The sequence below is a fragment of the Podarcis liolepis genome, assembly GCF_965112155.1.
Source record: "Podarcis liolepis genome assembly, chromosome: 3".
Lineage (NCBI taxonomy): Eukaryota > Metazoa > Chordata > Lepidosauria > Squamata > Lacertidae > Podarcis > Podarcis liolepis.
In genome coordinates, this window is record NC_139557.1 from 122,376,794 (window position 1) to 122,400,093 (window position 23,300).

Sequence of the window (23,300 nt, forward strand, 5' to 3'; positions counted from 1 at the left end):
TGATCTCTTTCAGCTTCTGCCTTCTGGAAGAAGGTCCAGGGTTATAAAGACTAGGACTAGCCGCCTGAGAAACAGTTTCTACCCAAATGCAATTTTGGTTTTAAACTCAGTATAAAGTTGTCTCTATGGAAGTATATTGTATTTAATTATGGGGTATCAGAGTTTTTAGGGGACTAACCAGGTTGGGATAGCAGGCTTGTTGGTTTTTGAATGTCTGATGGAGATTTTTTTCAATTTCGTTGTTCTGTATGGGACAAGGACAATAAAGATTATCATATCGTAACGTATTCTTGCAGGCCTGAAACAATCTGCAGACAAAAAAACTCATCCCTAAGACTATTCATAAGCAATCAACTCATGGCAGGGCACAAGAAAAGCATGATAAAACTCCCAAGATCAAAGGTGACAAAACAAATGGCCAACACGGAACCAAGAGCTACATTTTGGGCTTGCACAAGAGTTTTGATTCCTTTGAACCACTGCATCGCCCTGAGCACACTAGATGCAGGAAACTGGCAGTAGCTGAAGCCCAAACTGTCTGTGCTCCATATCTTCCAGGGTGGAAAAGAGGAATCAACCGACACTCTGGCTCTCGGGTGTGAGCTGGGAGTCTTGCAGCCTAAAAGAGGTGCCAGAGAGGAGTCTATCCACTTTGCTTTTCTGTAGACTACGTAGTGCTCTAAAGGGCTCTTTCTGTCATGGGCTGCATTCCCTTGGGGGTTGTCTGTGTTAGCGGCTGCTGCACTGCTAGCGGGGTACAGCCACCCCTTCTCTCTCTTTCTGCCACATGCCACACCCCTTTCTTCCTCCCTCTCCCCAGCCAATGGACTGCCAGAGGAGAGTCAGACAGATCACGATGCCTTATGAGGAACGGCTAAGGAAGCTGGGCATGTTTAGCCTGGAGAAGAGGAGGTTAAGGGGTGATATGATAGCCATGTTCAAATATATAAAAGGATGTCACATAGAGGAGGGAGAAAGGTTGTTTTCTGCTGCTCCAGAGAAGCGGACACGGAGCAATGGATCCAAACTACAAGAAAGAAGATTCCACCTAAACCTTAGGAAGAACTTCCTGACAGTAAGAGCTGTTTGACAGTGGAATTTGCTGCCAAGGAGTGTGGTGGAGTCTCCTACTTTGGAGGTCTTTAAGCAGAGGCTTGACAACCATATGTCAGGAGTGCTCTGATGGTGTTTCCTGCTTGGCAGGGGGTTGGACTCGATGGCCCTTGTGGTCTCTTCCAACTCTATGATTCTATGATTCTAGGTCAGCGCAGGTTGGGGTTAGGATGTAATAGAACCACAGAATTGTAGAGCCGGAATATGCAGTTGGCCCATAAGGGAATCAAACCCGGGACCTTGGCATTATCAGCACCACGTTCCAACCAACTGAGCTATCCGAAAACCTTAACTGCGATCACGGGTTTGGATGGCACACTAAGCCAAACCTGAGTTAGTGGCTGCCCTGAACTGACCTTACAGGCCTGGAGTGGAGCAGAGCGGCTGCAAACTCCTCCTCCTCGAGAGCCAACACAATTGCAGTGTCACACTAAACCATGGTTTAGTGAACAGCAGAAAATGAACAGCAAACTATGGTTTAGTGAACAGCAGAAAATGAACACCAAACCATGGCTTAGTGAACAGCAGAAAATGAATACCAAACCATGGTTTAGCGAACAGAAGAAAATGAAACCAAACCATGGTTTAGTGTGTAGCACGATGTGTGAATGGAGCCTCTGCCTGCTCAGGTCTCAGAGCCCTCTTCGGGTAGGAGTGGATAGGAGTGCAACCTCAGCTCCTGTGAGTTGTCTGTGCAGCGAAGCTTCTAGACTGGACTGGCCTTCTGCCCTCGTGTGGTCCGCTACAGACCAGGATCCTCTATATGGTCAAGTTCAGGGTCCAGTTCCAAAGATGAACAGCAGACGATTTGGATTAAAAACAGAATACCTACCCCAAGTCTAGATTCTGGCACAGTCTCAGCTGGACACCAACACAGTACACGTCACCAACTTCCATACTCTTACACTTCCTTGCAGGGGGTTGGACTAGATGACCCTTTTCAACTCTACAATCTTGACCCTATGATACTCACTGGCTCCTGGAAGTAGAGTTGATAATCAAAGACAGGTATGGATTCAATCCTTTTCATTACATCCACTGCGGGATCTGAAGGCTTGTAGGGAGTATTCAGTCCAGCCACTGCCCTGAAACATCGCAGCAAGAAGCCAGAGGGCAGTGTTAGTCTGTGGCTGCAAAAAGCAACAGTCTTCCGGCATCTTAAACATTATAAATAAATTTAGTTACGACCCCTCCCGAATGAGACAGATCACTGCTCTGGCCAAGAAATCCTGCTCTTGATTTTGAACACAAAGCATCAAGGATTGGTCACAAGAATAACAAGTCAAACTACAACTAACCCAGAATGCGGCTGCCAGACTGGTGACTGGGAGCGGCCGCCGAGACCATATAACACCAGTCTTGAAAGACCAACAGTGGCTCCCAGTACACTTCCGAGCACAATTCAAAGTGTTGGTGCTGACCTTGAAACCCCTAAATGGCCTAGGCCTAGCAGACCTGAAGGAGCGTCTCCACCCCCATCATTCAGCCCGGACACTGAGGTCCAGCGCAGAGGGCCTTCTGGTGGTTCCCTCCCTGCGAGAAGTGAGGTTACAGGGAACCAGAGGGCCTTCTCGGTAGTGGCGCCCGCCCTGTGGAATGCCCTCCCGTCAGATGTCAAGGAAATAAACCACTCTCTGACTTTTAGAAGACATCTGAAGGCAGCCCTGTTTAGGGAAGTTTTTAATGTTTGATGTTTTATTGTGCTTTTAATTCTGTTGGTTGCCGCCCAGAGAGGCCAGGTTGCCCTACTGCCCAGGTAAGTTCAAGATACTAATGCTGTTTTGTTAGGAACCCTGGGTGTGCTGGACCCGGCGGTTAACCCGAGCAACGCGGTCCAGGTCCGGTCCCGAATCCAAGGATTCCATGAGGAGTCAGTCCAACAGGGCCAAGGCAGGAAACCAGGCTAGGTAAGGCACAGGGTCTCAGGCAGGTTCCAGCAAGCAGCAATGTTGCTCCCGCAACCTGGGGCAGGGTCCGACAGCCTTTTATCTCTGTCAGGGTAACGGCCGGTCCTGATCCCCCAGTGACTCACCTCCCTGTCTCTCCCGAAGGCGAGCACTCCTTCCTGACAGTACTCAGGTCTCTCCTCTCTGACCTCAGTCTCTGCAGCTCAAGAGACGTCAGTGGGTTACTAGACCCAGAGGCCGCCTCAGCCTCCCCTGACCCAACCGGTAGTGGAGCAGCTATAAGCGATGGCCCAGCTGGAGGCAACGAGGGAATCCCCACATCTGGAGCCAGGGCAGGCTCAGGCCCCTGACTCGGCCCAGCTGGTGCTTGTTGCAGGGGAACCTGTGCAGACTGGGACTCTTCAGGATCAGGCCCCAGACTTGGTTCAGATGCCGCCTGAGGCAGAGGATCCGGCGTGGACCGAGACTCCTCCGGTCCTGAGTCTGAGTCCCAGGCCATCACACACAGGAAGTTTCCTCACCCCAGTTGTCCATCAAGCTCAGTACTGTCCACACGGACCAGCAGCAGCTGTCCAGGATTCTAGGCAGGAGTCTTCCAGCCCTACATGGAAGTACCATTGGGGACCGAACCCAAGACCTTCTGCTTGCAAGGGAGAGGCTTCCCTGCTAAGCTACGGCCCTTACCTGACTTGTTTTTTTTGTCTTAAGATGTGTGCATGGTGGAGGTTGAGAGGAACCGCTAAATATGTTAATTTTCCTTAGAATTAAAAATGCTGCACAAATGCTAATTCAACTCACCTGACTCGCTCTGGGTAAAGGAGAGCCATGTGCCACACCGTGACACCGCCCCAGTCGTGGCCGATGAAGGTAGCTTGGGCGATGCCCTGAAGGAGAACGGAAAAAGCAGTGAGCTGACGGGGGGTTCGGAAGCTCCCCTTCCCAAAAGCGCAAGGCATGTTTCCTGCTCTGCTGTACTTCAAGCAGCGAGGTGCAACTTAACGGAAGGTGCTTTATATATGGAATATTCTCGTTTTGTTTGGGGTTTCCCTGTATACATAAGCCCATTCTGCTCTGCCCCTTTATGTGATGTTTTGGGGCTACTTCCAACCTCGGCTCAATGCACGCAATCACATGTCATTTGGACGCACTTAATCTCGGAATTTTACGGCTCCATGATTACTGCAGATGGTGACAGCAGTCACGAAATTAAAAGATGCCTGCTTCTTGGGAGAAAAGCAATGATAAACCTAGACAGCATCTTAAAAAGCAGAGACATCACCTTACCAACATAGGTCCATATAGTTAAAGCTGTGGTTTTCCCAGTAGTGATGTATGGAAATGAGAGATGGACCATAAAGAAGGCTGATCGCCAAAGAATTGATGCTTTTGAATTCTGGTGCTGGAGGAGACTCTTGAGAGTCCCATGGACTGCAAGAACGTCAAACCTCTCCATTCTGAACGATATCAGCCCTGAGTGCTCACTGGAAGGACAGATCCTGAAGCTAAGGCTCCAAGACTCTGGCCACCTCATGAGAAGAGAAGACTCCCTGGAAAGGACCCGCATGTTGGGAAAGATGGAGGGCACAGGGAGAAGGGGACGACAGAGGACGAGATAGTGGGACAGTGTTCTCGAAGCTACCAGCATGAGTTTGACCAAACTGCGGCAGGCAGTGGAAGACAGAAGTGCCTGGCGTGCTCTGGTCCAGGGGGTCACGAAGAGTTGGACACGACTAAACAACAACAAAAACAATCTTGGAATTGCCTGTGCTGTGGCAGCACATTTATCTTTTGCGAAAGGAAAGGCTCACGAGTCTTGGGCACAGATTAAAAACAGTTCATCGTCACCTGGTAAAGCTGTTTCTGGACTACACCACTTCAGGAGGGGAAGTGCAGGCCTGAATCTGCATGGAAAAGCTCCCTTAAACACTGAAAATTAAGCTCAGAGCATAGAACAAGGGTGGGTGGATTTATCAGTTTCAGTTTCTCATTTCTCCAGTCTTAAGAGCAGTTCTCCACATTTCCGCATCAGTTTGTGAATGTGTTTTGTTTTTAAGTGCTCGTGAAAGTTCATGCTAATATGCACATCTTGCTATGCAGTTTTGCCTGTTGTACAGATTTTTGCAAGGTATTTCCCTATTGTATTGCATTTTTCTATATTACTTTCACTAATATGCATGTGAATGCACACTATACGTATTTTCTATATACATTACTGGTACTGGAGAATTGAATCGCAAAATTCGGAGAAGCGCAAATTTTGCAAGATGGCTATTTCAGTTTAAATTTGTATATACCGTCCTATTCGTATATTGTATATATCAGTCTCAGGTCAGTTCACACAGGTTATTTCATTAAGTGTGAATTACTTAAGCTCACCTTTGAATGCAAACTGGATCAAATCTCCCCCCAATCCCTTGACTGGAATGTTTCTCTTGGGCAACTATGTTGTGTCCGACTCTTTGTGACCCCATGGACCAGAGCATGCCAGGCCCTCCTGTCCTCCACTGCCTCCCGCAGTTTGGTCAAACTCATGTTCGTAGCTTTGAGAACACTGTCCCACCATCTCGTCCTCTGTCGTCCCCTTCTCCTTGCGCCCTCCATCTTTCCCAACATCAGGGTTTTTTCCAGGGAGTCTTCTCTTCTCATGAGGTGGCCAAAGTCTTGGAGCCTCAGCTTCAGGATCTGTCCTTCCAGTGAGCACTCAGGGCTGATTTCCCTAAGAATGGAGAGGTTGGATCTTCTTGCAGTCCATGGGACACTCAAGAGTCTCCTCCAGCACCATAATTCAAAAGCATCAATTCTCCTTCTTTATGGTCCAGCTCTCACTTCCATTCATCACTACTGGGAAAACCATAGCTTTAACTATACGGACCTTTGTTGGCATTGGACAACTATGTGCCATGATAATGTCTTTTATTTATAGTACAAGACAGCATTCAGTCCTTGAGCCCCCACCCCCTGCCCCAAAGTTTGTCATGGCACAGTCCAAGAGTCTACCAGCATGTGATGAGCCCTTTTGCTTAGACCAGCCCACTACGGAAGAGGGAAGGGGAGATACCCCTAAGGAGTGTTCAGTCCTGTAAAGCATGGCTTCCAGTAAAACAAACTCTGCCCTGGGTTGAGGCTCCAGACCAGTTTGTCTTTTTACGCTGGCCCAGAGCCAGGCCAACTCAGAGGGGATGCCTTGCCAAATTATCTTGAAAAGGAGTGGGGCGAGGGGAAAAAAAAAAAAAGCTAAACTCCAAATTCCAAGCATCCAAGCCCTCTCTTAACTTGAAAGGGCCATTCTGGCTTTTAAGAGCCATCTGTTTGCTCAAGATACGGCTTCATTCGAGACACAGCTTGCATCCACTAACCCTTTTCCTCGTTTATTCCGAAAGCCCGTGGAAAGGAGACTCACCTTGCTTGCTCTTTGAGTCCAAAATTAGCCCTGGCAAGAGGCAAGCTCCTTTGGAGGAGGTTGGCTCAGCCTCAGCGGCTGCCCAAAGAAGCCCCCACCATCTGCAAAGGGGTGCGTCTTTCATGGAAACAGCCCTTTCTCCCTCACCCCAGATCTGATCCCAAACAGAGCCTGCCAAAACCTGCCTTGCCAATCTACGTTTTTCAAGCCCTTGGGAGTGGGGTGACTGTGCTTTTCAACATTTTCTTAAACGACCTGGAGTCAGGGTGGTGTTCAGGTTTGCTGGTGCTACAAAATCGTTTGAGGCGGTAGAAAGGGATTGCGAGGAACTCTGAAAGGCTGCCTCTGAACTGGGCAATAAAATGGCAAGTGTGGTTCTGTGTAAGCAAGTGTAAAGTGTTGCAAAGTGGGGCAAAAAAATAAATCTTAACTTCACATGCACATTAATGGAGTCATAATTGGTAGCAACTCACAAGGAAGGAAACCTTGGGACTGCAGTGAATAACTTTTTGAAGATGTTGGCCCAGGGCTCTTCCTTATTATTCACGTTTTATCCTGTATTTTAAGCTGTTTTTTGTTGCATCAATTAAGTGCTTTAAAATTGTTGTTAGGTGCCCTGAGACCAGTTTTCTGAACCGGGAAGGGTGGGGTATAAATAAAAAATTATGATGATGATGATGATGATTCTTTGTTCTGATGCTGGCAGTTCCTTCTCCGTACTTAGGTAGTTGCCAAGGTAGCTAATCCGGCATAGAATCAAAGGTGGTTGCTTTATCCTGGGCCAGGCTATTTGGCCACCTACCCTAGCATTGTCTATTTCCACCTTCCCTAGCCTGAAGTTATCTCCAAAAGCTTGGGACTGCAAATCCCATCAGCCCTGGCAAGCAAGGACAATGGTCAGGGATGATGGGAGTTGTAGTCCAAGACATGGGGTGAGGGGTAGGGCGAGGCAAGCTGGTCTACTCTGACTGGTAGCCATTCTCCAAAGGCAAGAAGAAGAAGAAGAAGAAGAAGAGGAGGAGGAGGAGGAGGAGGAGGAGGAGTTTGGATTTGATATCCCGCCTTTCACTTCCTTTCAGGAGTCTCAAAGCGGCTAACATTCTCCTTTCCCTTCCTCTCCCACAACAAACACTCTGTGAGGTGAGTGGGGCTGAGAGCTTCAAAAAAGTGTGACTGGCCCAAGGTCACCCAGCAGCTGCATGTGGAGGAGCGGAGACGCGAACCCGGTTCCCCAGATTACGAGTCCACCACTCTTAACCACTACACCACACTGGCTCTCTTGAACAGAGGGAAGCTCCCTCCCCACCGGCAATCATCTACTTGCTACTTTTCAAAAAACAGGAGATGCTTAAGGCTGAACCTTCTGCACAAAAAGCATATGGGCTGCCACCAACTTACAGCGCCTCCCTTGATTGTTCAAGTCCTAGTTCTCTTCCCATTGAAGCAGCAACGTTTTAGCAAGCAGACATTTGAATGACACAGTGAGATAAACCAGACGTGCGATCGGCTTTGCCTTTATAAATGCATGCCTTTGACTGAAGCAAAAAAAAAGGACCCCTGGACAGTTAAGTGCAGTCAAAGGCGACTATGGGGTTGTGGCGCTCATCTCGCTTCAGGCCGAGGGAGCCACTGTTTGTCCACAGACAGCTTCTGGGTCATGTGGCCAGCAGGACTAAACCGCAAACAAGAGCAGCGCACGGAAACACCGTTTACCTTCCTGCCGGAGCAGTACCTATTTATCTACTTGCATTTTGATGTGCTTTTGAACTGCTAGGTTGGCAGGAGCAGGGACTGAGCAACGGGAGCTCACCCAGTCACGGGGATTCAAACCGCTGACCTTCTGATCAGCAAGCCATAGGCTCTGTGGTTTAGACCACAGTACCACCCGTGTCCCAGCTATCATCCTAGATGGCTTTAGAAGAGTGACGGAAACCAGATTGCACGGAAATACTGTTTACCTTCCTGCTGCAGTGGTACCTATCTATCTACTTGCACTGGTGTGCTTTCAAACTGCTAGGTTGGCAGGAGCTGGGACAGAGCAACAGGAGCTCACCCCATTGTGGGGATTCGAACTGCCAACCTTCTGATTGGCAAGTCCTAGGCTCTGCGGGCGTGTGAGCATGTGTTCCTTATAAGTTAAGGAACCACATTAATCCAACCTGCGCTGGATTAGCAACTGATAGTTCGGAAGAGAGACAAACGCCTAGGAGCTGACAAACAGTTGGTGCCTGACACACTGCATCCTTTGGGCCCTGGGAAGCTTGAGATACAACTCTGCACAAGGACACACACACACAACCCTTCAAAATAAAAAAATTCCTTCCAGTAGCACCTTAAAGACCAACTAAGTTAGTTCTTGGTATGAGCTTTCGTGTGCATGCACACTTCTTCAGATACACTGAAACAGAAGTTGCCAGATCCTTCTATATAGTGAGAAGGTGGGGAGGGGTATTACTCAGAAGGGTGGTGGGAATGGGAGATTGGCAGATAGCTGAGATGAGCCTGTTGACGACTCTTAACGACTGCAATAGGTCTTACAGGAAAAGGCAAGGGGTGAGAAGGTGAAAAATAGCTAGTCATGTATAATGAGATAAGAATCCAATGTCTCTGTTCAGACCAGGTCTCTCCATGGTTTTAAGTTTGGTAATGAGTTGCAATCTCAAGAGTCGTCAACAGGCTCATCACCCATGCCAATCACCCATTCCCACCACCCTTCTGAGTAATACCCCTCCCCACCTTCTCACTATATAGAAGGATCTGGCAACTTCTGTTTCACTGTATCTGAAGAAGTGTGCATGCACACGAAAGCTTATACCAAGAACTAACTTAGTTGGTCTTTAAGGTGCTACTGGAAGGAATTTTTTTATTTTGACTATGGCAGACCAACACGGCTACCTATCTGTAAACACAACCCTTCACACATGCACGTCAGCTGTAGGATAGGCGTCCAGCGCATCCCCCAGCAAAGAACAACGGAAGGAGCAAAGGGTCCCCTCTTCTGTCATTCCAGCAGCTTCTATCAGCCTGCTTTGGGTTCTCGGCCTCTCCCTGCGAGCCAAGGCTCTCTGCTTCTGCCTCATCAGCAGCCGCTGTCCCAGCCTGGCGTGGCAAATTCCGTTTGATTGAGCAGGCTCTTTTGCTCAGGCTCCTGCACGAGCCGCACAGGCAGCCGGTTAATGAGATGGCAGAAGCTTCTGCTGCAGCAGCAGAAAAAGGAACAAAAATCAAGGATTGTCGGGGGAAGCAGCAGCAGCACAGAGGTCTGGCCTGGAAGATGGAGGGTTTGCGCAACCACAGGCCAGGAACAAGGGCAACCGTAGTAATGATCACAGGAGCAATGCCTTAAAGTACCGTATTTTTCGCTCCATAGGGTGCACCGGACCATAGGGCGCACCTAGGTGTTTTTTTTTTTGGGGGGGGGGAATAAAGAAAAAAAAAATTGTTTCCCCCGCCCCAGCCCCACAGCTAAAAACGAAGCCAAGACAGTGAGTGGGATCCATCCCGCTGGCTGCCTTGGCTTCCTCTTTAGCCACGCACAACCTCTCCAGCCGGGAGAGGCTGCGCATGGCTTTGGCAGAAGCCAAGACAGCAAGCGGGATGGATCCCACTCGCTGTCTTGGCTTCGTTTTTAGCTGTGGGGCTGGGGCGGGGGAAACCCGAGCTTCCCCCGACCCCAGTCCCCAGAACGGGTCCGGGAGCGGCGGCGAGGTTGTACGCAACCTTGCCTTCGCTCCCAGAGCTTGCTGCTATCCGCAAGCCTTGGGAGCCCGGCGGGAACTCCCGCCAGGCTCCGAAGGCTTGCGGATAGCTGCCAGAAGCCCAGGGTGTGCAGCGCTGCGCTCCCTGGGCTTCGGGCTGCAGGCTGCTATTTGCAAGCCTTCCGAGCCCGGCGGGCACTCCCGCCACGCTCCGAAGGCTTGCGGATAGCTTCCTGAAGCCTGGAGAGCGAGAGGGGTCGGTGCACACTGACCCCTCTCGCTCTCCAGGCTTCAGCGAAAGCCTGCATTCACTCCATAGGACGCACACACATTTCCCCTTCATTTTTGGAGGGGAAAAATACAACTTATAGAGCGAAAAATATGGTACTTGGCATTGTAGGGGAGGATATTAACAGACAGGATTGTAAATTGTTTTTATATGCAACAATGGCAGCAAGAATATTATTGGCACAAAAAATGGAAACAAGAAGAGTTACCGATGAAAGAGTGGCAAATGAAATTAATGGACTACGCAGAATTAGACGAACTGACAGGAAGGATTCGAAACCTGCGGGACCAGAGATTCTTAGAGGACTGGAGTAAATATCTGAACTATTTGAAAAGCAATTGTAATAAAAAGATTACGCTAGTAGGACTGCAAGAATTTTCTGTAAGGAGGATTAGGTGAAATATTGCAAGGAAGGCTACGAAGAGAATTATGAGTTAAGGACAATTAAAAATAAGAGAGAAATTAAGAAATGCAGATTAAGTGATAAAGAACGGAAAATCTTCAGAGGTAGTTGAAGGAAGTCTAAAATATTGTATAAGATAAGAATGTGTGTTAAATGACTGTTGGAAATTATATGTTAAAAATTAATAAAAATGTATAAAAAAGAGAGAGAGAAATGCAAAGCACAGACACTTTGGGTGGTTTCGTTCTGCAGGGCTATTTCCACATGCCTAAGGGGACATTTCCATATGTGTTCTGATATGTTGCCTGCATGCAGCCCATTGCAAGCCCTCAAACCTGCCAATTTTTACACCCCGTCCTGAAAATTTGACCACCTCGAACCCCACTTTTCCAAATACTGCTCCCCCGGGAGATGGTACTACTGACTTTCTGGGAACCACTGATCCACACTGATGGGCACCGGGATTCAGGCCGTAGTGCTACTTGGAGATACCACAGGGGACTGAACCAGGGACGTTCTTCATGCAAGGAATATGCTCCACCGTTGAGTCACAGTTCTCCCCCTTGTGTCAAAAGACAGGAGGGCACTGCGCCTTGTAGACATAGCTCCCAATACTGGACAGGCTATTGGCTACGCCCATAGGGAGCCAAATTTGCAATTATTACAGAATTTTTTGCTCTATGGGACGCACTTTCCCCCCTCCAAAAATTAAGGGGAAATGTGTGTGCATCCTATGGAGCGAATGCAGGATCCTTGGCTTCAGCAATAGCTCCCTCCGCGCTCCGGAGGCTTCCCGTTGCTTTCGCTGAAGCTGGGAGAGCAAGACTCTCCTGGCTTCAGCAGAGAGGGAGAACTGCGCAGCGCCCCTTCAGCCAAGCGGGAGGAGAAATGGAAGGGGCTCCGTTTCTCCTGCCGCTTCGCTGAAGGGGCACTGAGCAGAGAGGGGGAGATTTTTTTTTTTCTTGTTCTCCCCCTCTAAAACAAGGTGCGTCCTATGGTCGGGTGCATCCTATAGAGCAAAAAATACGGTATTTTTAAAACAAAGGTGGCCAGGGAGCAGCAGCCCCCCAGATCTACAAAACCTCAGCTAGCAGACTGATTGTCTGCAATGGTGGAGCTGACCCTGTGAAGAACAGTGGAAACTCAAATACCATTTTTAAAAAAATGGAATGTAAGAGACAATCTCCTTCTGGCATTTTGGTTTCAAAAACCTTTCATGAGGCTTCATACGCTGCCGCTGCCGCCGCAGCTGAAAGGCGGTGTTAATTGGATTTCTCATGGGCTTCTGTAGTGTCACAGAAAAGGCTGAAATCTAAGCTCTCTTATCAGTCCGGGATCCTCTGCGCAGTGGCTTAGTCTCTGCATCAATTATGTGACCATTTCTCCATTTCAGACTCTGGCAGGCAAAAAACACCACTCACACACCCAGCACACACATACACAGAGGACCGTTTTTCTGCCACACGCCCCCTCCCCCATCTCCAGAGTCATGGATCTAAAGAATATTCAGATGGATGGAAAATTAACAAATTGCAAAAAGCCAAGTTCAGAGAATATGGGGCCAGCCGGGGCAGCCAATGCGGATTCTCTCCCCAGCGCAGAAGCTGCTACACACTCAAAGCTCTGCTTTCCCCATCACAAGAACAGAACAACAGCCCTGTTGGATCAAGGCAGTGGTCCATCTAGTCTAGCATCCTGTCCCGAGAATGGCCAGCCACATGCCTGTGGGAAATCTGCAAACAGGATGAGCGCATGCTCCCATCCCGTGGCTTCCAAAAACTGGAGCCCTAAATGGCCTCAGTCCAGTATACCTGAAGGAGCGTCTCCACCCCCATCGTTCTGCCCGGACACTGAGGTCCAGCGCCAAGGGCCTTCTGGAGGTTCCCTCATTGCAAGAAGCAAAGCTACAGGGAACCAGGCAGAGGGCCTTCTCGGTAGTGGCACCTGCCCTGTGGAACACCCTCCCATCAGATGTCAAAGAGATAAACAACTACAGTGGCGCCTCGCAAGACAAAATTAATCCGTTCCGCGAGTCTCTTCGTCTAGCGGTTTTTTCGTCTTGCGAAGCAACCCTGTTAGAGGCTTAGCGCTTTTAGCGGCTATTAAAGGCTTAGCGGCTTAGCGGCTAAAAGGCTATTAGCGGCTTAGCGGCTTAGAAAAGGGGGGGAAGGGGAAAGTTCGCAAGACTCGCAAGACTTTTTCGTTTTGCGAAGCAAGCCCATAGGGAAATTCGTCTTGCGAAGCGCATCGAAAAATGGAAAACCCTTTCGTCTAGCGGGTTTTTCGTCTTGCGAGGCATTCGTCTTGCGGGGCACCACTGTACCTGATATTTAGAAGACATCTGAAGGCAGCCCTGTTTAGGGAAGTTTTTAATGTGTGCCATTTTAATGTATTTTTAATCTTTGCTGGAAGATGCCCAGAGTGGCTGGGGAAACCCAGCCAGCTGGGCGGGGTGCAAATGATAAATTGTTGTTGTTGGTACATATCCAGAGGCATCAGTGGAAGAGATGAGCCCCATGAACTCTGGCCTACAGTGTGTAGGAAGATACAATCATACCTTGGGTTACAGAAGTTTCAGGTTGCATTTTTTTGGGTTACGGACCCGCCAAAACCTGGAAGTACCAGAACGCGTTACTTCCGGGTTTCGTGCATGCGCAGAACCGCTAAATCGCGCTTTGCACACGAGCGTCGAATCGCAACTTGTGCATACGCAGGTGCACTGCTGCGGGTTGCTAATGTGCATCCCGCACGGATCACAGCTGTCCACTGTACAGCAAAAGGCTACGTCTACTGTTGCAGAGAGTCAGCCAAAGGGTTATGTAAGAGGAAGAGGAGGAGGAGGAGGAGGAGGAGGAGGAGGAGGAGGAGGAGTTTGGATTTAATATCCCGCCTTTCACTCCCCTTCAGGAGTCTCAAAGCGGCTAACATTCTCCTTTCCCTTCCTCTCCCACAACAAACACTCTGTGAGGTGAGTGGGGCTGAGAGCTTCAAAAAAGTGTGACTGGCCCAAGGTCACCCAGCAGCTGCATGTGGAGGAGCGGGGAAGCGAACCCGGTTCACCAGATTACGAGTCTATCGCTCTTAACCACTACACCACACTGGCTTGCTGGGTCTGGCCAGTGGCCCATGTAGTCCAGAATCCTGTTCTCACAGTGGCCAACCAAGTTCCTTTGAAATAAGAATTTCAATTGGCGAGCCAGCCAGCCAGTTGCCAACATGTGCAAGGAAGGTTTCAGTTTGCAGGGCAATGGTTTGAAAGCAATAGGCACACCAAGCAGGGTTCATAAATTTATTTCGGGATCCCCTCTCTCGTCATGGATTCTCTTATAGCACCCTCAATGGGAAATCTGCAAACAGGACCTGAGCACAACATTCTCCCCTCCTGCCGTTTCTCGTTGGTGCCTCCAGGACATAGCCTGAACCTCTAATTTGAGGTTATTTTATGCTTCATTTAAATAATAGTAATAAACGCATGCAAACTCCCTGAAGAATCCATGTGTGTGCAAGGCTCCCCTCCCCTCGCCCCAGGTAGGGCCCTACTGTTATAAACAGAGGTCTCTGCATCTGGGCAACACTCCAAACTGGGATTGCAGGAAGGAAGAACAAAGATTTTGATGTTCGATGCTGTTTTTTTTATTATGTTGGAAGCTGCCCAGAGTGACTGGGGCAACACAGGCAGATGGGCAGGGCATGAACAAAATTATGATGATGGCAATTAAGCTGCTCCAAGAAACTATCTGAAGAAAAGACAGAATAATGTTTTTAGCATGTATTTTGTGCTTTTTTATATAGTATTTTTAAGTTGTGGACCGCCCTGAGATCTGCAGATGAAGGGTGGCACACAAATATAAATAAATAACTAAATCAGTAAAATAAACAAGAATGCGAGTGGCGTTCTGGTTGCGATAGCTCTTGCTCTTGCAGCCAAGGCTTCGAACGAGAGACCCCCAGGGATGCACCACACAATATTAATTAAAAGCCACAAATGAATTTGCAAACAGCCAAGAGCTGCTCAGAAAAGGAGAGGGATTTGCTCTCCCAGCTCAGGGAGTTGAACAAACAAGCCACATTAATTAGCGGGCTAATTATTAGAAGACTAAAGAAAGATTTCTCTTATCTAATGTGTGCTATCTTAGGAAGCAAAGCAAGGAGAAAATCTTTCAACTGCCGTTTAGCTGCACGGACGACCTTTACAACTTCGAAAGGCAGCATCTAAATGTTTTAGACAAACTTGGCTTGGTGGGGGCAGAACCCACATATCCAAATATTTTCTTGCATCGTGCATCTCACAGGATGGGTAGATTAAAACAAAGGAGGAGTTTACCAGGAGTGCATTGTTCTAGATTACTCCCCTCCCGGGATCAAAGTCACGGTTCTTAACTTTCCTCCGTAATTATTTCCGGGCAGCAGATGGCGCGAGGGACGTTTAATCAGCAAGCAAATTAAGCAAGCACCTCCCCGCAAGCAGGTCGCTCATGCCGATTTTCATAGTTAGCGCTTATGGAGTACTTACATGTTCAAAGCCCTGCCCTGGAAAGTTAATTAAATCTAAAGCTGGCTCCTGCCAGAGAGATTTTGCTTGACGGAGGAGGCAAGGGGGTTAGCAAAGATAAGGAAAGAAAGTTCGAGGGAAATGTTGGTCCTCTTTGTGCAGCGGGGAGCGAAGCGGACCAGCATAAAGGCGGGACACATCCTGCAGCGCATGTCAGAGCATGCAGGAGGCTCTGGAGTGGGGCAGCTGTGGTCTGATGGAGAATACTGAAGGAGAGTAAGAACTTTCTGACGGTAAAAGATGTTCAGCAGTGCAATGGACTCCCTCGGAAGGTGCTGGACTCTCCTTCATTCAGAGGGTTTTAGCAGAGGTTAGAGGGCCATCTGCCATCGATGCTGAGACCCTACCTGCCCACGGAATGTCTCTACAGAGTGGTGCATGCTCTGGTTATCTCCCGCTTGGACTACTGCCATGCGCTTTACGTGGGGCTCCCTTTGAAGGTGACCTGGAAACTACAACTAATCCAGAATGCGGCAGCTAGACTGGGGACTGGGAGCGGCTGCTGAGACCATATAACACCGGTCTTGAAAGACCTACATTGGCTCCCAGTACGTTTCTGAGCACAATTCAAAGTGTTGGTGCCGACCTTTAAAGCCCTAAACAGCCTCGGTCCTGTATACCTGAAGGAGCGTCTCCACCCCCCTCGTTCAGCCTGGACAGTGAGGTCCAGCGCCGAGGGTCTTCTGGCAGTTCCCTCACTGCAAGAAGCCAAGTTACAGGGAACCAGGCAGAGGGCCTTCTCGGTGGTGGCGCCTGCCCTGTGGAATGTCCTCCCATCAGATCTCAAGGCAATAAGCAACTATTTTACTTTTAAAAGAGAACTGAGAGCAGCCCTGTATAGGGAAGTTTTTAATGTTTCATGCTGTATTGTTTTTAATATTCTGTTGGGAGCTGCCCAGAGCAGCTGGGGAAACCCAGCCGGATGGGCGGAGTATAAATAATAAATTATTATTATTATAAGTAACCGATCCGGTACTTCCGGGTTGCCGCGGGATGCAACACGAAAACACGTGCTCTAAATGCTTCTGGCACTGCCTCTGCACTTTTGATTCATGCCAGTTCTGCTTTTTTGTGTGTACATAGTGAAATGACAATTGCTTAAACCACATAACTCAAGTACCGTTCTTGGGGGACAGAAGGCAGGTAGGTGTGGAGGACTCCCTGGTCCTGAATGGGGTAACTGTGCCCCTGAAAGACCAGGTGCACAGCCTGGGAGTCATTTTGGACTCACAGCTGTCCATGGAGGTGCAGGTCAATTCTGTGTCCAGGGCAGCTGTTTACCAGCTCCATCTGGTAAGCAGGATGAGACCCTCCCTGCCCGCAGACTGTCTCGCCAGAGTGGTGCATGCTCTGGTTATCTCCCGCTTGGACTACTGCAATGCGCCCTATGTGGGGCTACCTTTGAAGGTGACCCGGAAACTGCAATTAATCCAGAATGCGGCAGCTCGACTGGTGACTGGGAGCGGCCGCAGAGACCACATAACACCGGTCCTGAAAGACGTACATTGGCTCCCAGTATGTTTCCGAGCACAATTCGGGTTTGAGCCGAAGAGCAGCCCTCTCCCATCCTGTGGCACTGGCTATTCAGAGGCATAGCTGCCTCTGGCCAGAGAAATCCCATCATGGCGAGAAGTCCTCAGTGGTCCTCACCTCCACAAATAAGAATGCCAAAATACTGGATCAGGCCAATTCAGGGCCAGCCAACACTGATTTTCTCCCTAGCACAGAATCTGCTGCACACTAAATCTCCACCTGGCCCACCATAAGATCAGAGAAAGAGCTCTAAAGGAAAGTGAAATTCTGTTGTTGCCCACCGGGAAATGGCTTTGAGAACAGAAGAATTCTCAAAGCAGATTTATTTATCTTTTTAAATATTTTACAAGTTGTGTGTCCTTCTTTCTCAATTTGATCATTTTAAATGGCTTTGTGGAATTTTATGCATCATGACTGGCCGTTATTTTTATTGATATTTAACTTAACTGTCTACTATTCTAATGGACTACTGAATGTTGCTTTATTTGATGTAAGTTGTTTCTTCTAAAGTTGCTCTGACTTTTTGGAACTGGATCGGATTGTTATTGGGTGTGTGATCTTTGCTGTCTATTTTGCTGCTGCTTCAGCTTGCAGACTGCCTTGTGACTAGTAATACAGAAAGGCAGTGCAGTGGACCCTTGGGTTACGTTACCTTCGGGTAACGTAACTTTTGGGTTGCGAATGCGGCAAACCCGGAAGTGTATACTTCTGGGTTTTGCCGCGCGCATGCGCAGAAGTGCTCTATTGCGCCGTGTGCGTGCGCAGAAGCGGCGCCTCATGTTGCGGATGTTTCGGGGTACGTACGGACCCCCAGAACAAATTAAGTTCAGGGTTCACTGTATGCAAATTGAAAGTGAAATGGGGGGGGGAGGAAACGAAGAGGCCTGCTGAATCAGCCAATGGCCCCCCTAGTCTAGGATCCTGTTCTCACAGTGGCTGACCAGATGCGCCAAAGGGAAACCCACAAGCAGGATTCGAACACAAGAGCAACTCTCCCCTCCTATGTGTGACGCGGCAGCTAAAAAAGCCAATGTAATTCTGGGCTGCATCAATAGGAGTATAGCATCTAGATCAAGAGAAGTAATAGTGCCACTGTATTCTGCTCTGGTCAGACCTCACCTGGAGTACTGTGTCCAGTTCTGGGCACCACAATTCAAGAAGGACACTGACAAACTGGAACGTGTCCAGAGGAGGGCAACCAAAATGGTCAAAGGCCTGGAAATGATGCCTTATGAGGAACGGCTAAGGGAGCTGGGCATGTTTTGCCTGGAGAAGAGGAGGTTAAGGAGTGATATGATAGCCATGTTCAAATATATAAAAGGATGTCACATAGAGGAGGGAGAAAGGTTGTTTTCTGCTGCTCCAGAGAAGCGGACACGGAGCAATGGATCCAAACTACAAGAAAGAAGATTCCACCTAAACATTAGGAAGAACTTCCTGACAGTAAGAGCTGTTTGACAGTGGAATTTGCTGCCAAGGAGTGTGGTGGAGTCTCCTCCTTTGGAGGTCTTTAAGCAGAGGCTTGACAACCATATGTCAGGAGTGCTCTGATGGTGTTTCCTGCTTGGCAGGGGGTTGGACTCAATGGCCCTTGTGGTCTCTTCCAACTCTATGATTCTATGTTTCCCAGCAACATGTACTCAGAAGCATTCCTGCCTTTTCCTGTGGAGAAAAATGTAGCCAAAGAAACTGCCCCCACCTCCTGTTTCCTTTTACACAACACAAGCAATAATGATCAGAGACCTGAAGGCTTGTAAAATCATCTCCTCCCTCAACTTTCCAGGATGCTTCCTCACTGCTCAAAGCTTGGCATTTCACGGAGAGGGCAAAAAGCAATTTAAAGTTGGTATAGGCTTTTCAGGGCTGCCTGGGTCTGTGCTTTAGGTCTTCAGGAAAGCAATAAAGCACTGTTTTTCTTTTCCTGCAAACCCTGAACCATCCTTAGGAAAGCAGGCAGCCCAGCCCAGCACCGAAAGAGAGCATATTAAGCAGCTATTGATTGGGCAAACAAAGACCATCAGAATTGGGGTCAGGGGGCCGAGAACAAAAGCGCCTCGGCAATTTTGTTCCTGTTTGCCGCGGAGGAAATTCAAATAACCTCAGCAAATTTGGTAATAAGGTTAATAAGAATAGGTAAATATAGATAGTTATACGGATGAAAATGTATAGTTATAATAGGTTAAGTATAGAGCAAAGTCAAATGAAAGAGGGTAAGGATTTGCTGAAAAGACTTGGAAAACGGGAATACAAAAGGGGAGGTGTGAGGAGGTCAAGGAAATAAGCAAATGAGATCAAAGATGCTGAAAAATGGATTTATCCTTTTTTAAAATATTTTTTTCTTTTTCCTATTTCCTTTTTTCCTTCTTTCTAGGTTGCCTTTTTGTCAACTTTCTTGTTAGCTTGTGTTTGTTAGCTTTTGTTTTTTCTTTATGTGTAATTTTTTGTATAATCTCAATAAATATTCTTTAAAAAAATATATCAAATAACCTCAGCAAAGCCAGCGATGGGGTTTGGGGTGGGCAGCAGGAGTTGGGCAGCAGCTGCATTCAAAGGTGTAGAAAAGAACAGAGCAGGAAGGAACTCTCTTGAAATCCTTAAGAAGGATACCTTGGTACCTTGGCTCTCGAACTTAATCTGTTTGGAGACCCTCCCTGCCCACGGACTGTCTCACCAGAGTGGTGCATGCTCTGATTATCTCCCGCTTGGACTACTGCAATGCACTCCACATGGGGCTACCTTTGAAGGTGACTCGGAAACTACAACTAATCCAGAATGCGGCAGCCAGACTGGGGACTGGGAGTGGCTGCCGGGACCACATAACACTGGTCTTGAAAGACCTACATTGGCTCCCAGTACAATTCAAAGTGTTGGTGCTGACCTTTAAAGTCCTAAATGGCCTTGGCCCAGTATACCTGAAGGAGCATCTCCACTCCCATCGTTCTGCCCAGACACTGAGGTCCAGCACTGAGGAACTTCTGGCGATTCTCTCACTGCGAGAAGCCAAGTTACAGGGAACAAGACAGAAGGCCTTCTCGGTAGTGGTGCCCACCCTGTGAAATGCCCTCCCACCAGTCAAAGAGAACCACCACCACCAGATCTGAAGGCAGCCCTGTTTAGGGAAGCTTTTAATGTTTGACGTATTATGGTATTTTAATATTTTGTTGGAAGCTGCCCAGAGTGGCTGGGGAAGCCCAGCCAGATGGGTGGGGTATAAATAAATTATTATTATTATTATTATTATTATTAGTCGACTCCCAAAACCATTCAAAAACCAAGCCGTGGCTTCCGATTGGCTGCAGGAGCTTCCTGCACTCAAGCGGAAGCCACGTTGGACGTTCGGCTTCCGAAAAACGTTTGCAAACCGGAACACGTTACTTCTGGGTTTGTGGCGTTTGGGAGCCGATTTGTTCGGCAACTAAGCTGTTCGGGAACCAAGGTTCTGCTGTATTGACAAGCTGGAATGTGTGTGCTGAGGATGGCGACCAAGATGGTCAAGGGTCTGGAAGCCAAGCCTTGGGTGCAGCCTGGAGAAGACGAGACAGAGAGGTGATACCATAGCCATCTTCAAACCAAGGGATGCAAATGGCAAGGAGGGAGATTCTGATTAAACTTTAGGAAGAACTTCCGACGGCAAGAGCTGTTCGACGCTGGAAATGGACTCCCTAAGGAAGTTGTGGACTCTCCTTCCTATGAGGTTTTCAAGCAGAGGTTGGCTGGCCATCTGCCATGGATGCTTCAGATGAGATTCCTGCACTGCAAGGGGCTGGACTAGAGAACCCTTGGGGTCCCTTCCAACTCTATGATTCTGTGAGTTAGAAGGCTTGATTTCCAGGCTTCTTGCCTCCCTCTGCTCACTGCTTTCACACCAAATTCCTCTGCCCAGGCACCTAGAGGTCGCCCAGAGCAGCAGAGGAACAGCCCAGAGAGTGCACGGATGAGTGGGCAGGCTTCTAGCTTCTCTGAACCTGAGTGAAGAGGTGCAAAAGAAGAAGAAGAGTTTGGACTTGATATCCCGCTTTATCACTCCCCTTAGGAAGTCACAGAGCGGCTCACAATCTCCTTTCCCTTCCTTCCCCACAACAAACACTCTGTGAGGTGAGTGAGGCTGAGAGACTTCAGAGAAGTGGGACTAGCCCAAGGTGTTAGAATTCCTGCTCCATGATTGCAGTCATGGGATTGTTGTCTTTCACATGACGGTATATGTTTTGGGAAGTGACGGAGACAGGATGTTTGTGTTACACTGTTCCGTGAAGTGGGACTATTGTCCTTTGTTCTTTTTTTCTCTTTGCTGTCTGATGCTAGAGAGAGAGAGAGCCATGTTTCAGTGCTCCGTGTGTGTTTATATGTAAATAAAGTAGATTAGCCAAAATGCTGAGTTGCTGAGGTCTGTCACGTAAGGTGCGCAAATTCTGCGGATCCCTAAGTGTGCCGGTGTCTGTTGGCATTGGTCGCTGTGATGTTCAGGCTGAAGAAAGCTTTTGAAGCTCCCAAACGAACGACCAGGAGGGAGAGAACATGCTAGTCGGGCATGTGTCTCTGCCAGGGTCCTACTCAAGTGTAGGCAGAACTCCTGACACAAGGTCACCCAGTAGCTGCATGTGGAGGAGCGGGGAATCGAACCTGGTTCACCAGATTACGAGTCCACGCTCTTAACTACTACACCACGCTGGCTCTCCCCGTCACTTGGCCTGTGCTCTTGGTGGGGGCCAAACACCATCCGCTATGTACGCTCCTGGTGGCCAATCAAATGCCTCTATTGGGGAACCGGCAAGCAGGACCCAAGAACAAGAGACCTTTCCCCACTTGTGGTTTCCAGGAACTAGCATTCAGAGGCATCATTGCATCCAGCTGTGTAGGCAGAGAAGATATCATGGCTAGTAGCCACAGATAGCCCTCTCCTCTGTGAATTTATCTAATCTTCTTTTATAGTCTGCAGATCTTGCCAACAATAGCTAAAGCTATGGTTTTCCCAGTAGTGATGTATGGAAGTGAGAGCTGGACCATAAAGAAGGCTGATCGCCAAAGAGATTGCTGCTTTTGAATTCTGGTGCTGGAGGAGACTCTTGAGAGTCCCATGGACTGCAAGAAGATCAAACCTCTCCATTCTGAAGGAAATCAGCCCTGAGTGCTCACTGGAAGGACAGACCCTGAAGCTGAGGCTCCAAGACTTTGGCCACCTCAGGAGAAGAGAAGACTCCCTGGAAAAGACCCTGATGTTGGGAAAGATGGAGGGCACAAGGAGAAGGGGACGACAGAGGACGAGATGGTGGGACAGTGTTCTCGAAGCTACCAGCATGAGTTTGACCAAACTGCGGGAGGCAGTGGAAGACAGGAGTGCCTGGCGTGCTCTGGTCCATGGGGTCACGAAGAGGCGGACAACACTAAACGACTAAACAACAATTATTTATTAAATTTATACACTGCCCTTTTTCAAGAGCCCACAGTGCGGTTTACAACACCAGTCTAGGTTGGTGGCCCTCGCTGCTTCCTGTGGCAGTGAGTCCCACAGTTTAATTGTGTGCTGCATGAAGAAACGCTTCCTTTTATCTACCCTGGATCTTCCAACATTCCGTTTCAATGGATGTCCAATTACAGGAGGAACCACAATGGGAAAAGGAAAGTCGCTCCTTGCCCCTTTGTAGACACACAAACGCTCTCCACAAAGCCACACATAAGAGCAGCGACATCGCTCCGCGGCAGATCAAGGTCACTGCATGAATTAAACATTTAAACCACCAGCGTACGTTCCTTCGCTTTCGCTAATTCTGTTAATGCTGCTTTCTCCCCTGCTGCCCTGCACTGCTTTATCTAATGTCATTCCAAAGTCCTTGCTCCACCAACTGCTGAACTTTCACTCCTGCAAACAAATTATTCAGGCCGCAGCCATGCCAGCAAATCTCGCTCTTCTGAGGGCACCGAACAGTTACTGACCTTAGAAAGAAGGTGTGCAAACAGATGACAATGGGCCTTTTCCGTAGCAGGGGAGAGAATCTGTCAACACCGCAAACCAGAATCCCTGTAGTGACTACAGCTAATTTTCAGCGGGGGGGGGGGGAGTATAAATCTAGATAAAATTGTGGGGGTATGTGATTTCATTCTGTTGAAGGTGGCACCGTGCTAGTGCAGGCACCAAATCCACCATAAGTTGCCAAGTGGCATAAGTTGCATGGGCATTGGTACCAACTGGGCCCAAGAAACAGACTTATTTCATTTCTGCTGAATTTTACTGCCCTTATCTTTACTATATTGTATTCCTGGTGTGTTTTATTCAAACTGTGTTGCTTTACTGAGTTGCATTTTTCTACTATAGTAAATTGCCTCCTGTCAACCTAGCAGTTCGAAAGGACATTGAAGTGCAAGTAGATAAATAGGTACCGCTCTGGAGGGAAGGTAAACGGTGTTTCC

The 23,300-nt window shown here is 48.4% G+C and overlaps 2 protein-coding genes across 3 annotated transcripts in view; one reads left to right on the top strand and one right to left on the bottom strand.

Moving 5' to 3' along the window:
• Positions 1–23,300, top strand: part of FBXO16 (F-box protein 16) — an 810,609-nt gene that overhangs the window by 131,587 nt on the left and 655,722 nt on the right. The window lies entirely within an intron of this gene.
• EPHX2 (epoxide hydrolase 2) overlaps positions 1–23,300 on the bottom strand; it is a 96,077-nt gene that overhangs the window by 25,103 nt on the left and 47,674 nt on the right. The window contains exons 11-12 of the mRNA XM_083494481.1: positions 3,819–3,904; positions 2,087–2,198 (exon numbers count right to left, since the gene is read on the bottom strand). Of these exons, the coding sequence (XP_083350607.1) occupies positions 2,087–2,198; positions 3,819–3,904 (198 nt within the window). The remainder of the gene's footprint in view (positions 1–2,086; positions 2,199–3,818; positions 3,905–23,300) is intronic.